This window comes from Eurytemora carolleeae, unplaced genomic scaffold (genome assembly GCF_000591075.1).
Source record: "Eurytemora carolleeae unplaced genomic scaffold, Eaff_2.0 scaffold2297, whole genome shotgun sequence".
Classification (NCBI taxonomy): Eukaryota; Metazoa; Arthropoda; class Copepoda; order Calanoida; family Temoridae; genus Eurytemora; species Eurytemora carolleeae.
Window position 1 is genome coordinate 1 of NW_019402086.1, and position 13,752 is coordinate 13,752.

General features: G+C 31.9%; 3 protein-coding genes across 4 annotated transcripts; all 3 read left to right on the forward strand.

Moving 5' to 3' along the window:
- Window positions 1-136: 136 nt before the first annotated feature.
- LOC111717807 (ras-related protein Rab-32) lies at window positions 137-4,488 on the forward strand (the record flags this gene model as incomplete). 2 transcript variants are annotated; one of them, XR_002768920.1, is given in 4 exon segments in its annotated part: window positions 137-173; window positions 1,180-1,275; window positions 3,519-3,693; window positions 4,435-4,488. XR_002768920.1 is itself a non-coding variant. In XM_023493255.1 (3 exon segments), coding segments are annotated over 3 exon segments (241 nt in total), but the record flags the coding sequence as incomplete, so codon positions are not given.
- A 1,320-nt stretch (window positions 4,489-5,808) lies between these two features.
- LOC111717806 (uncharacterized) lies at window positions 5,809-8,132 on the forward strand. The gene is given in 3 exon segments (XM_023493254.1): window positions 5,809-5,819; window positions 7,471-7,956; window positions 8,042-8,132. Coding segments are annotated over 3 exon segments (588 nt in total).
- A 3,722-nt stretch (window positions 8,133-11,854) lies between these two features.
- Window positions 11,855-12,858, forward strand: LOC111717808 (cuticle protein 21). The gene is made up of 2 exons (XM_023493256.1): window positions 11,855-11,949; window positions 12,123-12,858. Exons 1-2 carry the CDS (start codon window positions 11,944-11,946, stop codon window positions 12,804-12,806), a joined length of 690 nt encoding a protein of 229 aa, XP_023349024.1. The 5' UTR covers window positions 11,855-11,943; the 3' UTR covers window positions 12,807-12,858.
- The last annotated feature ends 894 nt before the right edge of the window (window positions 12,859-13,752 follow it).

Consider the following 13,752-nt stretch of genomic DNA (forward strand, 5'->3'; position numbering starts at 1 on the left):
TGCGCTTCTGACATTTTCCCAAGTTTCGACAGCGTAAAATATTTCCACCACTAAGTTTTAGCAGATTTAATTTGGAAAATTAGTTTGATAAAACACATTATTGGAAAGCTTTGTTTGAAGTATTGTTTTCTTTTAGATTAAGAATCGGGTCTTGGTCACGGACTTCAGCAAAGGTATGTACTGTACTGTACTGTGCTGTATACATTTTTTACATTTTTATGGTTCTAACTGTACACATTTTTTACAGTTTTATGGTTATAACTGTATACATTTGGGTTTTGATCGTGTTAGAAAACAGTCGTTGAACAATCGTTTTTTTGTTTCGTTATTCAATCGTTTTCAGAAAAAAACGACCCTGCGCTTTTAGAAAATTTTGAAAACAATCGTTTTATTAAACAATTTGCGACCGTTTTTTAAACGATTTAAAAAAACGATCGTTTCTGAAAAAAATTAACAATCGTTAATGAAGGGTCGTCGTTAACGATCGTTAACTAAACGATGAACTTTATAAAAACGATCGTTGTTGAAAAAAAACTACAAACAATTTTATTGAATGTCGTCTTACACGTAGTTTAACAGTTGTGGAGGAGCTAAAACTTCTTGATATTTTCTTAAAAACTACTCAATGATATGAACAAATGCCCTTCGGGTCGATTTTCTCTCTTCGTTAACGATCGTTAACGAAACGACGAGTTTTATAAAAAAGATCGTTTTAAAAACGACAATTTTTAAAAAATGAACTTTATAAAAAACGATCTTTTTATAAAATGATCGTTTCGTTTTCGATTTTTCGTCGTCGTTTTCATTCAACAACTTGATCAACGGTTCGTTCAACCATACTTTCAACCACTCATTCAACTGCTAATTCAACTACTCAGTCAAACGCTTGTTCAACAGCTGGTTCAACAACTCGTTCAACTACTCATTCAATCGCTCATTAAACAACTTTGAACTGTTCATTCAACCAATCTTTCAATCACTCATTCAACCGCTCGTTCAACAGCTTGTTCAACTACTCGATCAACTACTCATTCAACCGCTCGTTCAACAGCTTGTTCAACTACTCGATCAACTACTCATTCAACCGCTCGTTCAACAGCTTGTTCAATTGCTCGTTCAACCACTCGCTCAACCGATAGAATCCGGCTGTTTTTTTTTCTCAAATCATTGCTATCTTAGGATGGATTCGGAGTAAATGAATGCATCAAGGCTCTTGTGTGGGATATCTTATCTGATAAAGAGAGTAAAACTCCGGATCCATTAACCAAAACCAAGGTAAAGAAAAATTAACCAAAACCAAGGTAAAGAAAAATTAACCAAAACCAAGGTAAAGAAAAATTAACCAAAACCAATTGGTAAAGAAAAATTAACCGAAACCAAGGTAAAGAAAAATTAACCAAAACCAAGGTAAAGAAAACTTAACCAAAACCAAGGTAGAGAAAAATTAACCAAAATCAAGGTAAAGAAAAATTAACCAAAACCAAGGTAAAGAAAAATTAACCAAAACCAAGGTAGAGAAAAATTAACCAAATCCAAGGTAAATAAAATTAACCAAAACCAAGATAAAGAAAAATTAACCAAAACCAAGGTAAAGAAAAAATAACCAAATCCAAGGTAGAGAAAAATTAACCAAAACCAAGATAAAGAAAAATTAAAGTATTTTTCTATCACTTTTCTATGAAGTGAAATAAGTCTCCTGTTGTTCTCCATCTTGCTGCAAAATAAATCAATTTTTGTTTTATACGAGGGGAGGAAGGCCATCCTCAACAATATCTCGTCCGAGTCACATTCTCCTCATTTTTTCGTCCGAGCCACGTCAGAATCCTCGTCCTTCGATAATTATGTGTACTGACTGACTGCCTGTGGGGGGGGGCAATTTGACCCCCCCCTCCCTCTATTTTCTTATTGTGATACAAATCTTTAAAATTTGATATGCTTTAGAAAGCCCTTGGGCTCTACCTCAATAATCTGCAAAAAAATAGCAAATTCACAAAAATTCAAATATTTATTGCAAAATGTAGTAATTAAGCAAAAAAGTTTAGCAAATTGCAGCAAGTTATACATTTTTGAAAAGCCCCTAACTCAGCAAATTAAAATGTGCAAAAACAATTGCAATATTTTAAAAGCCTAAATGTGTAATCAAGAAAAATTGAAAATGTGGAAATTCCCTTTATAAAGGCGTCTGTGCAAAAAGCTGTGCAATCTGCTTGCTTTTTTATAGGCTTTCCAAAGAGCATATATAATGTTGAAATCCAAGGACTGGAAGTAGGTCTAAATAAAGATTTAGTCTGGTTTGGTATAAAAGATAAAGAATTTAGGCAGTTTGCCTGAGGTCTCAGGCAGGAGATATAAAAGCCCATCTTTTAGGCTTATGTGAGTGGCATGGGTTATTTAAAAAATCCAGAAAATTTAAGCTTCCTTGCTCAAATACTTTTTAAGTTATTGTAAAAAATACAATAGGGGTGGGGGGGGGGTCAAGTTGATCCCCCCCACGCAGGCCAGACAGGGTTAACTTTAAAACTTTAATTCAATTAAATTTTTTGTTTTTACAAAAATTAAATATTTCATTTAAGCTTTAATGTGGCCCGATTTCTTAAAAATAGTTTATATCGGAGGATTAAACACTTTTAAAAAATAGTTTATCAAGGAGGATTAGACACTTCAAAAATAGTTTATCAAGGGGGATTAGACACTTCAAAAAATAGTTTATCAAGGAGGATTGGACACTTCAAAAATAGTTAATCTCGGGTGAATAAACACTTTAAAAAAATAGTTTATCTTGGAGGATTAGACACTTCAAAAAATAATTTATCTCGGAGGATTAAACACTTTAAAAAATAGTTTATCTTGGAGGATTAAACACTTTAAAAAATAGTTTATCTCGGAGGATTAAACACTTTAAAAAATGGTTTATCTCGGAGGATTAAACACTTTAAAAAATAGTTTATCTCGGAGGATTAAACACTTTNAAAAAAATAGTTTATCTCGGACGGTTTGGACACTTTAAAAAATAGTTTATCTCGGAGGATTAAACACTTTAAAAAATAGTTTATCAAGGAGGATTAAACACTTTAAAAAATAGTTTATCTCGGAGGATTAAACACTTTAAAAAATAGTTTATCTCGGAAGATTAAACACTTTAAAAAAGTAGTTTATCTCGGAGGATTAAACACTTTAAAGAAATAGTTTATCTCGGAGGATTAGACACTTTAAAAATAGGTTTTCGAGGTGGCTCGGACGAGAAAATGAGGAGAATGTGACTCGAAGGAGAAATTGTTGTGTTTGGCCTTTCTCTCCTTATTAGACTATTTACATAATTGTGTAATTAAGTAAAGTGATGAAAAATAAATATTTATTATTTTACTGAAAAGGAACTTACTGGGTTTGTTTAATAATAAACAATAACAAATTGCACCATTAACGGAAATTTGCCGTTGGGCCTTGTTTGTATATGTTTAAAATATTTGCGGAACCGGATTTTCCGGATCCGGATCCGGAACATGACTTTAAATGTTTAGGATGTGTTTGATTGGGATGATGATTGTTCCTCTTCTATTATCAGATTAGGCAGACAAGATCTTGACCTGGCGAATTCCAGGGGTCGGGCTAGGAAATGCTGCCATTAAAGGGACTGCAAGCGTAATTTCGAGTGATCCTCCATATCTATAGGATGGCATCCCTCATTCACAAACGGTACCCTTATACCTTATACCTTATACCTTATACCTTATAGGCATTGTCAGATCTGGAATGCTTTACATAAATTTCACATATAATATGTTCAACAAATTAAAAGTTGGCATTACGTCCATTTTGAAATATAATGTGATTTTCACGCATAAACTTGATTCTGTTATAAAACTCGCCCTGGATTTTTTTATTACTAATTCCTTATCCCTGGAAAAGCTTGGGGTGAAATTAGAAATAGGCGTACTTCTATCTCCTTTTTAGTTTTTTAAAGAATTTAAAGGGTGCACGGCACACCGCGCCCATCCTGTCAAAACAACNCACACAAACATAATAATCCAAATTGTGCAATGAGCATGCTCTTACGCAAAAACCTATCAGATTTTTGCCAATTACTACAAAAATCGACGCGGTAAAGAAAATGGATACACAATTGCAAAGCTCTCTGGATAGCGCTGTGCCTTTTAAACAACGCTTTGAAGGCTAAATCGTTTCTGTACATAACGAACAGTAAAATCATGTACTTAGTGAAGTGGGACTTATAATTTAATTGTACATACGATGAAGTTATAAACAAATAGTTTAAAATATTAAATTAAATATGGTTGGTTCCCCATAGAATTGTATTCAATGTTTCAAGATTTAAGCCGGCGCTCATTTGAAACCGGTTTCTGGCGGATTTGAGACTCGGCTCGAATTCATTAAATTCGGACTAAGTTAGAATAATTATAATTTTGTCTTTGTTAGAAAAAGAACTGTACGCAAACTACTGTGCTGTACTGTACTGTACTGTACTGTACTGTACTGTACTGTACTGTACTGTACTGTACTGTACTGTACTGTACTGTACTATACTGTCCTGTACTGTACTGTACTGTACTGTACTGTACTGTACTGTACTGTACTGTACTGTACTGTACTGTACTGTACTGTACAATACTGTACTGTACTGTACTATACAGTACAGTACAGTACAATACGGGAGTTATGACAGTGAAGTTAATTTTCAGACTTTACTGTACTGTACTGTACTGCTGTACTGTACAGGTTGTTACTGTACCGTAATGTACTGTACTGTACTGTACTGTACTGATTAGAAAATAGAGAATGTGACGAGTAATCAGTTCCTTTATTCTGCATTGAAAAGTAATTCTGTAAGCATTTGTAATAAATAGTTGTAACTTCTGTTATTACGTATCCCGTTATAAATAAATAAATATGTAATATAATGATTAAAAATATTGTTATCTTGTATTATTTTTTATTTTGTTGATAGTGCAACAATCTGTTAAACCCGGATAATATTTTTTTATAAAAAAGATAGTATTGTTGTAGGAAAAAAATATATTTCTATATCTTATTTGATCAAACAAAAACAAAAAGAAATTAACACAAGATTAGATATAAACACAAGGTTAGTCATTAGCACAAGATTAAACTTAGACACAAGATTAGACATAAATACAAGATTGGACATAAATACAAGATTGGACATAAATACAAGATTTGAAATAAATACAAGCTTAGACTTAAACACAAGATTAGACATAAACACTAGACTTGGCATAAACACTAGACTTGACATAAACACTAGACTTGACATAAACACTAGACTTGACATAAACACTAGACTTGACATAAACACTAGACTTGACATAAAACCAAGATTAGACATAAACACTAGACTTGACATAAACACAAGATTAGACATAAACACTAGACTTGACATAAAAACAAGATTAAGCATAAACACTAGACTTGACATAAGCACAAAATTAGATATAACACAACATAAAATTTAAACATAAAATTAAACATAAACACAAGAATAGACATAAACGCAATATTAGGCATAAACACAAGATTAGACTTAAACACAAGATTAGACATATACACAAGATTTAACACAAACACAAGATTAGGAATAAACACAAGATTATACATATACACAAGATTGGACATAAAAACAAGATTAAACATCAACAAAAGATTAAACTTAAACACAAGATTGGACATAAACACAAGATTGGAAATAAACACAAGATTAAGCATAAACACAAGATTAAAATAAACACAAGATTAGACATAATCACAAGAATAAACATCAAAACATGATTAGACATGAACACAAGGTTAGACATTAACACAAGATTAAACTTAGATACAAGATTAGGCATGAACACAAGATTTGATTTAAACACAAGACTAAACATTAACACAAGACTATACATAAACACAATATTAAGCATAAACACAAGATTAAGCATTAACACATGATTAAAAATAAAAACAAAACTGAACATAAACACAAGATTGAACATAAACACAAGATTAAGCATAAACACAAGATTAGACATAAAAACAAGATTTAATATAAACACAAGATTAGACATAAACACAAGATTAAATTTAGACTCAAGATTAGACAAAAATCCAAATCAGAAATAAACACAAGGCTAGACATAAAACACAAGATTAGACATTAACACAAGACTAGACATAAACACAAGATTAGACAAAAATACAAAATTAGAAATAAACACAAGACTAGACACACAAGATTTAACACAAACACAAGATTAGACATAAACACAAGATTATAAAGAAACACAACATTTAAATTTAACACTGGATTAAACATATGCACAAGATTTGACATAAACACAAGATTAAGCATAAACACAAGATTAAACATAAACACAATATTTGACAAAAATACACGATTGGAAATAAACACAAGATTAGACATAAACACTAAACTAGAAATAAACACTAGACTTGACATAAACACTAGACTTGACATATACACTAGACTTGACATAAACACTAGACTTGACATAAACACAAGATTAGACATAAACACTAGACTTGACATAAACACAAGATTAGACATAAACACTAGACTTGACATAAACACAAGATTAGACATAAACACTAGATTAGACATAAACACTAGACATGACATAAGCACAAGATTAGACATAACACAACATAAAATTTAAACACAAAATTAAACATAAACACAAGATTAAACATAAACACAAGATTAGACATAAATACAAGATTGGAAATAAATACAAGATTAGACATAAACACTAGACTTGATATGAACACAAGATTAGGCATAAACACTAGACTTGATATTAACATAAGATTAAAAATAAACACAACATTAAATTTAAACACAAGATTAAACATAAACACAAGATTAGACATAAATACAAGATTGAAAATAAACACAAGATTAGACATAAACACCAGACTTGACATAAACACTAGACTTGACATAAACCCTAGACTTGACATAAACACTAGACTTGACATAAACACTAGACTTGACATAAACACTAGACTTGACATAAACACAAGATTAGACATAAACACTAGACTTAACATAAACACTAGACTTAACATAAACACAAGATTAGACACAAACACTTGACTGTACATAAACACAAGATTAGACATAAACACTAGTCTTGACATAAACACAAGATTAGACATAAACACTAGACTGAACATAAACACAAGATTAGACATAAACACTAGACTATACATAAACACAAGATTAGACTTAAACACAAGACTAGACATAAACACAAGATTAGACATAAACGCAATATTAGATGTAAACACATGATTAGACATAAACACAAGATTAGACATAAACACTAGACTATACATAAACACAAGATTAGACTTAAACACAAGACTAGACATAAACACAAGATTAGACATAAACGCAATATTAGATGTAAACACATGATTAGACATAAACACTAGACTTGACATAAACGCAAGACTAGACATAAACACTAAATTAAACATAAACACAAGATTAGACTTAAACACAAGACTAGACATAAACACAAGATAAGACATAAAAACTAGATTAAACATAAACACAAGATTAAACATAAACACAACATTAAATTTAAACACTAGATTAAACGTAAACACAAGATTAGACATAAATACAAGATTGGAAATAAACACAAGATTAGACATAAACACTAGACTTGACATAAACACAAGATTAGACATAAACACAAGATTAGACATAAACACAAGATTAGACATAAACACAAGATTAGACATGAACACAAGATTAGACTTAAACACAAGACTAGACATATACACAATATTTTACATAAATACAAGATTAGAAATAAGCACAAGATTAGATATAAACACAAGATTAGATACAAACATAAAACTAGACTTAAACACAAGATTAGATTTAAACATAAGACTAGACATAAATACAAGGTTAGACATAAACACAAAGACCAAACCAAGAACCTATTTAGTTGAAAATGTATCTGTGGGTCCCTATTTATATTACAAAACGTAGAACTGCCTGGCTCTACGCTGCTCATCGTAAATGTCACACCACGGACAGGCACTACGCCTCACACACCACTTATGCCTCAAGCTATACATAGCTTATTCTTAAACACTTTATATACAGTATATATATATACACTTTATATACAGTATATATACTTTATATACAGTATATATACACTTTATATACAGTATATATATATTTATACACTTATACCGTTTACTCTCATTTCAATACTGCTTTTTGGACATTCATGTATAACAATACCAATTGAGACAAAAGTTATAAGATTTACTTTTGGTATCTTTTTACTATGTAATGTATATCTATGATTAATGATCATAAAGAGACTGTTTGAATTTAAGTTTAATTAGTGAAAATGGAACTAATGACTTTTCTCAAATCATAATTGTTCAATCTTTATAACTTTGCAACCTGATGCCATAGACTTTTGATCTTCTAAACTAAAAATTCTGCTGTGTATTTTATAACAAAAAAGGATTGGAGTTTTTGCCACAAGCTCAAATTTTCTAATCCCCGTATATCTAAATGTGGTCTGCCTTTTGTGGAATTGTGGAAACCTGGACAAAAGTCTTCAAATCTCCGTTAATATTGAAAGAACACCAAGCCAGACCACATTTTGGAAATGCCAAGACTAGTTGACTTATGTTAAATTATTAACTTAATGTTCCTAGTAAAATTAGGGTCACGAGTAAATGCCGCAAATCAATCAAAAGATCAAAGACAACTTTCATTTCGTATTGCTACTGTCTTGCTTTGTGGGACACCCTGTATTTCAACAATTTTATGTGTATTCGATATTGTAATAAAGCAAATATTTTAACGATATAGCTTGAAACATCTTATGAAGTGAAATGGTTCTGTGTATACTGCATCATTATTGTGTTTTATGTTCAGAACTAATTAAAATTAGAATTTGATTCTAACAGTCGTCTTCCTATTCCACAGTTTATATAAACCATATTTTAAATTAACTTAGCTTAATCCGGGGATCGTAAAGTTTTATTGAAATTTTTTTTATCTAAATCAACCAAATAACGAAAGGATCCATTGTTTTACTAATTTTAGATACTTTTCAAATATTTTATCAAAAAGTTTTTTTTCTCCATAAAGCAAAAGATATTTAACCCTGTTACATCGTAACCCCGTAAATGATGAGATACTAAAATAAACCTGTTTTGGGTCATCGATGTGAGAAAGGGTAGAGAACAGGAGAGAACATGTACAGTTGGTACTAGAAAACTGTTGTGTGTGTATAGACAGCATTTAATCATTCTTATTTCATATTGCAACTTGCTATAAAAAAAAATAACAAGAGTATTTGTGAGTTCCTGCTCACGCACCTTCTAACCCTTTAGTAAAAAGTAAATTCAACCTAAAGTCTGGCCGCGTCCACCTTGTTGCACCGGCTAGTCCTATTGAGTGTCTGCTGTATTTACCCAATGTCCGGGCGATACAGTACAAACTGGGACCGTAAAGGTTGACCGGCCCGGCTCGGAAATTGAAATGTACTACGGCCGCCTGTGATAACTTTATGTTAATAATTTTGAGCAAAATGTTCGTTGAAACAAAATGACATGGCAGCTAGTTGGATAATGCGCACAAAATTATGCTTATCACCTTAACGCCAAAAACGTTTAACGTTTAACGCAAAAAAAGTAAAGAATAATACTCAAAGAACATATATTTTTGCATGCAAGTTAAAATATACATTTCGCAAATTTTAAGTAATCTTATTTGTAAAAAATACCCAGTAATTCTAATTTTATTCTAATAAGCATACGTGCATGTTTAAAATTTAAAGATCTAAAAAATAAGTAAAAAACTGTTTATTTTATTGTAACAAAAACTCAATTGTAAATGCATAATTTTTTTAAAAGTATTAAATTTCGAATTTCTCAATAATAAAATTGTTACAGAAAGTAATAACAAATAATACAACTTACAAAATATACGTTTAATATCTATAAAAATTAAATTATTGCACATGCATTTTCATGTTTTTTTCAAAAGTGTTATTTAAGAAATGGCGGAAAAGGAACGTTTGAAATGATCAAAAGAAAAGAGGGAATAAACAAAAGAGATGCTTGAGAATTGTAGCAACAATAATAGAATTAATAATAATTATAATCTACATATAAATTTGGCTTGCATGTCTGTTTGTTTATTTGTTTGTATCCAATAAACCAAATTTTTTGTGGCACCTTGCGTTATCCCAGGGAAGGTTTATGAATGACAAAAATTAAAAAAATGTGGTTTAAAGGTTTTTAATTTTGTAATAAAATTAAATTCTTGAAAATCCGCGATTTTTTTAAATCCGCAAACATTTTTTCTTCTTTGTTTTAAAATGTAAACAAAAAGAACATGTTCACAATTTAAATAGAAGATGGGCGCAAAGCGCCCTAAAATCCTAGTCTATAAATTTGGCTTGTCTGTTTGGGTGTCTGTCTGTTGTTTGTATCCAATAAACGTCAAAACGGCTGAACCGATCGGGCCCAAATTTTTTGTGGGACATCACGTGACCACAGGGAAGGTTTATGGATGACAAAAATTTTTAAAAAAATGTGGTTTAAAGGTTTTTAATTTTGTAAAAAAATTTAAATTCTTGAAAATCTGCGAATTTTTTTTTTAATTCCGCAAAAAAATTTTCTTCTTTGTTTTAAAATGTAAACAAAAAGAACATGTTCACAATTTAAATAGAAGATGGGCGCGAAGCGCCCTAAAAGTTTAGTATCTAATAATTTCATTATTTTAATAATAATTTAATAATAATAAGAATAAGGAAAAAAACTTTAATTTTATAACGTAAGCACTCTAAACCATTTGCATCGTTGTCCCTGCAAACTATTCTCCTGTGGTTAAAAAAAAAAACATAAGAATTGAGCGACGATTTTAGCATTGTAATACCTTATTTTAGCATTGTAATACCTTACTTTAGCATTGTAATACCTTATTTTAAAATTTATTTCTGCTAGAATATGTTTTATGTAAACGATATAAGTTTTAGTTTCTGGAAAACTATATAATATGTCTGTGAATATCTCTGCAAGATGAATAATGAAAATACGAAAAGACTTTGTCCATTTGAATATCTGAGCTGGGCCAACCTTTGCGGTCCTAGTTTGGACTTTACGTACCGTACCGCCAATTTACAATAACTAAAGGTTGAGACCTGTATGAACAGGACAAACTTTAATTTATTTGTAAACAGGATTGTTCTTACTTTACTACAGTTCATACAGAGAGTCAAAGACATCAAAGATGAAAAATCAAATACAAAGAAAATTCTGAAACTAATTTCTATGTTTTTAGAACACCCTGTGGCCTGTATATCTTGCAGAAATGTATGAAAGCAAAGCAAAAGTATGACGTACTGACACCCTATAATACATATTGATACGTATTATGCTTTATATATTATAAAAACATATTTTTTTTAAAAATACAACCTTTTTAAAAAGTTATTTGAACTTTTTAAAGAAAATCTTTAAATCGTCGCTGAATTTCCATGTATATTGGACAACCCCGTCTATCTTGCAGTAGCATTATTTACAGAAATAAATATTATAAAAGTGAATTTTTTTTATCTGATCAATTTTAGAATATTAAAAGAGAAAAACTTAATCATTTACAAAGACGATCTAGAAATCTTTAATTTCGGTATTCCCGTGTTTTTGAGACACCCTGTCTGCTATGTCCGGTGTGCAGGAGTAGGGGTTGGGTCATGACATTTAAATTCTGCTGTGGGTCCCTGATGAAAAAGCTTGTACGTCTTCGAAGCTGTGAACGCAAAGCACTGGCGCCTAGGCGGCGTCTAATAGGCGCCAGGAGTATATAAGGACGGGAGAACTCAAGCTAATCATCAGTTGATCATCAACCAGAGTAACATGAAGGTAATAAAGAGATATTTTAAAATTAACTTTTTATATTTTGTCATTTATCATAGTCTTTTTCTTAATATGTAATTCTTTGTAATCTATTCGTTTATCATTATTCTAAATATGTTTCCAGCTTTTTATTGTAAAGCTGAGTTTTTTATTCACACACTTATTTCTGAATATTTTAGGCATTTATCTGTGCAGCTCTTTTGGCCGTTGCCGCCGCGGACCAGTCCCATCACCAGGCAATCAAGATCGGAAATGCCCCTTCCGTCTCCTCCTCCGTTTTCAAGCCCCACTTTGGCAAAGTTGCTTCCGTTGTGAGCCAGCCCCATGCTGCTCCTCAGGCTGTTGATGCTTATCATAACACTGAGAAGTACTCCGCCGCCGTCCACGCTCCCGCTGCTCTTCCCCACAACGCTGGATATGCTCCAGCTCCTTACCACGCCGCTCCTGTCCACCACGCCGCTCCCCTTGTCCATGCTGCTCCCCTTGTCCATGCTGCTCCCCTAGTCCACAAAGCTCCCGCATATGCCCCAGCTCCCGCTCCTTATCACGCCCCCGCCCCTGCACCCTACCACGCCCCTGCCCCCTACCACGAGGAGAAGGAGGTCCCCGAGCCCTACTCCTACACCTACGGAGTTGCTGATGACTACTCCAAGGCCGCCTTCAATGCCGCTGAGACCGCTGATGCCAACGGTGCCGTTACCGGATCTTACTCTGTTGCTCTTCCCGACGGCAGAACCCAGCACGTCAAGTACACCGCCGACCACTACAACGGATATGTCGCCGATGTTTCCTACGAGGGAGTTCCTGTCTACCCTGAGGTCAAGGCTTATGCCCCTGCCCCTGCTCCAGCCTACCATGCTTAAACTAGATAACTATTAACTTATCTATTTATTCAATAGAAAATACTAAATCATACCTTTTCGTCTTACTTGTGAGTGTGTGTGTGTTTTAAACCTAGAGCTTAAACCTTTGACGACATATGTCCCAAAGATTCTTGAATACAAGAAAGGAATATTATAAACAGGGTATGGTGTTCCAATAAACATGCGAATTTAAGGAAGACTTAGATGTTTTTAGGAACATAGCTTTACTAGAATTGTACTTATTATAGTAAGCATCAAATTCAATCATTCTTATTCTATTATAATATCCAAAATGAACCTTTTATTCACCTTTTATTAACGGAAATATTGAGAGTTAACTCCAACTTGGAATGGACTAAATGAAACCAATATTATCTTAAAAACTTAAAGTTGATGGTAGGGTTAACAAAATCAGATTAATAAAAGATGGAGACCGCTTTTCAGTAAATATATTCGACATTTTATGATGTCCTCATCAGTGCTAATGAGTACCCTGGGTAACAAAGGTTAAAAAAAGATTTTCTTCAAAAATAAAAAATAAATTATTCAAAATTCGATTTTAAAAACAATTCAACGGGCAACGCCGGGCGCTTCACCTAGTATCAAATATAACAGAATCATGTATAAAAAAAAATGTATAAAATTTATAAAATTGTATCTTGAGCTACTGTGTAATACAATAGTTTCAACTAGAAATTCAAAAACATACATACACTAGATTTAAGGACAAAACATTTTTATAAAATAAACTGAATTGCAGTATATTAAAATAAAATCTTAAAAACTTAATATCTTAATGCAAGGACGATCATATTTTAAAGTCCCAAAAAAACGTTAAATCTTACAATTTGAAACAAAAGACTATATTTGAATATACTTCGTGTTCGTATTTTTAATATTCTTCAAATTTCTTCATGCGTGTTATTTTTATTATTATTCAAATTGT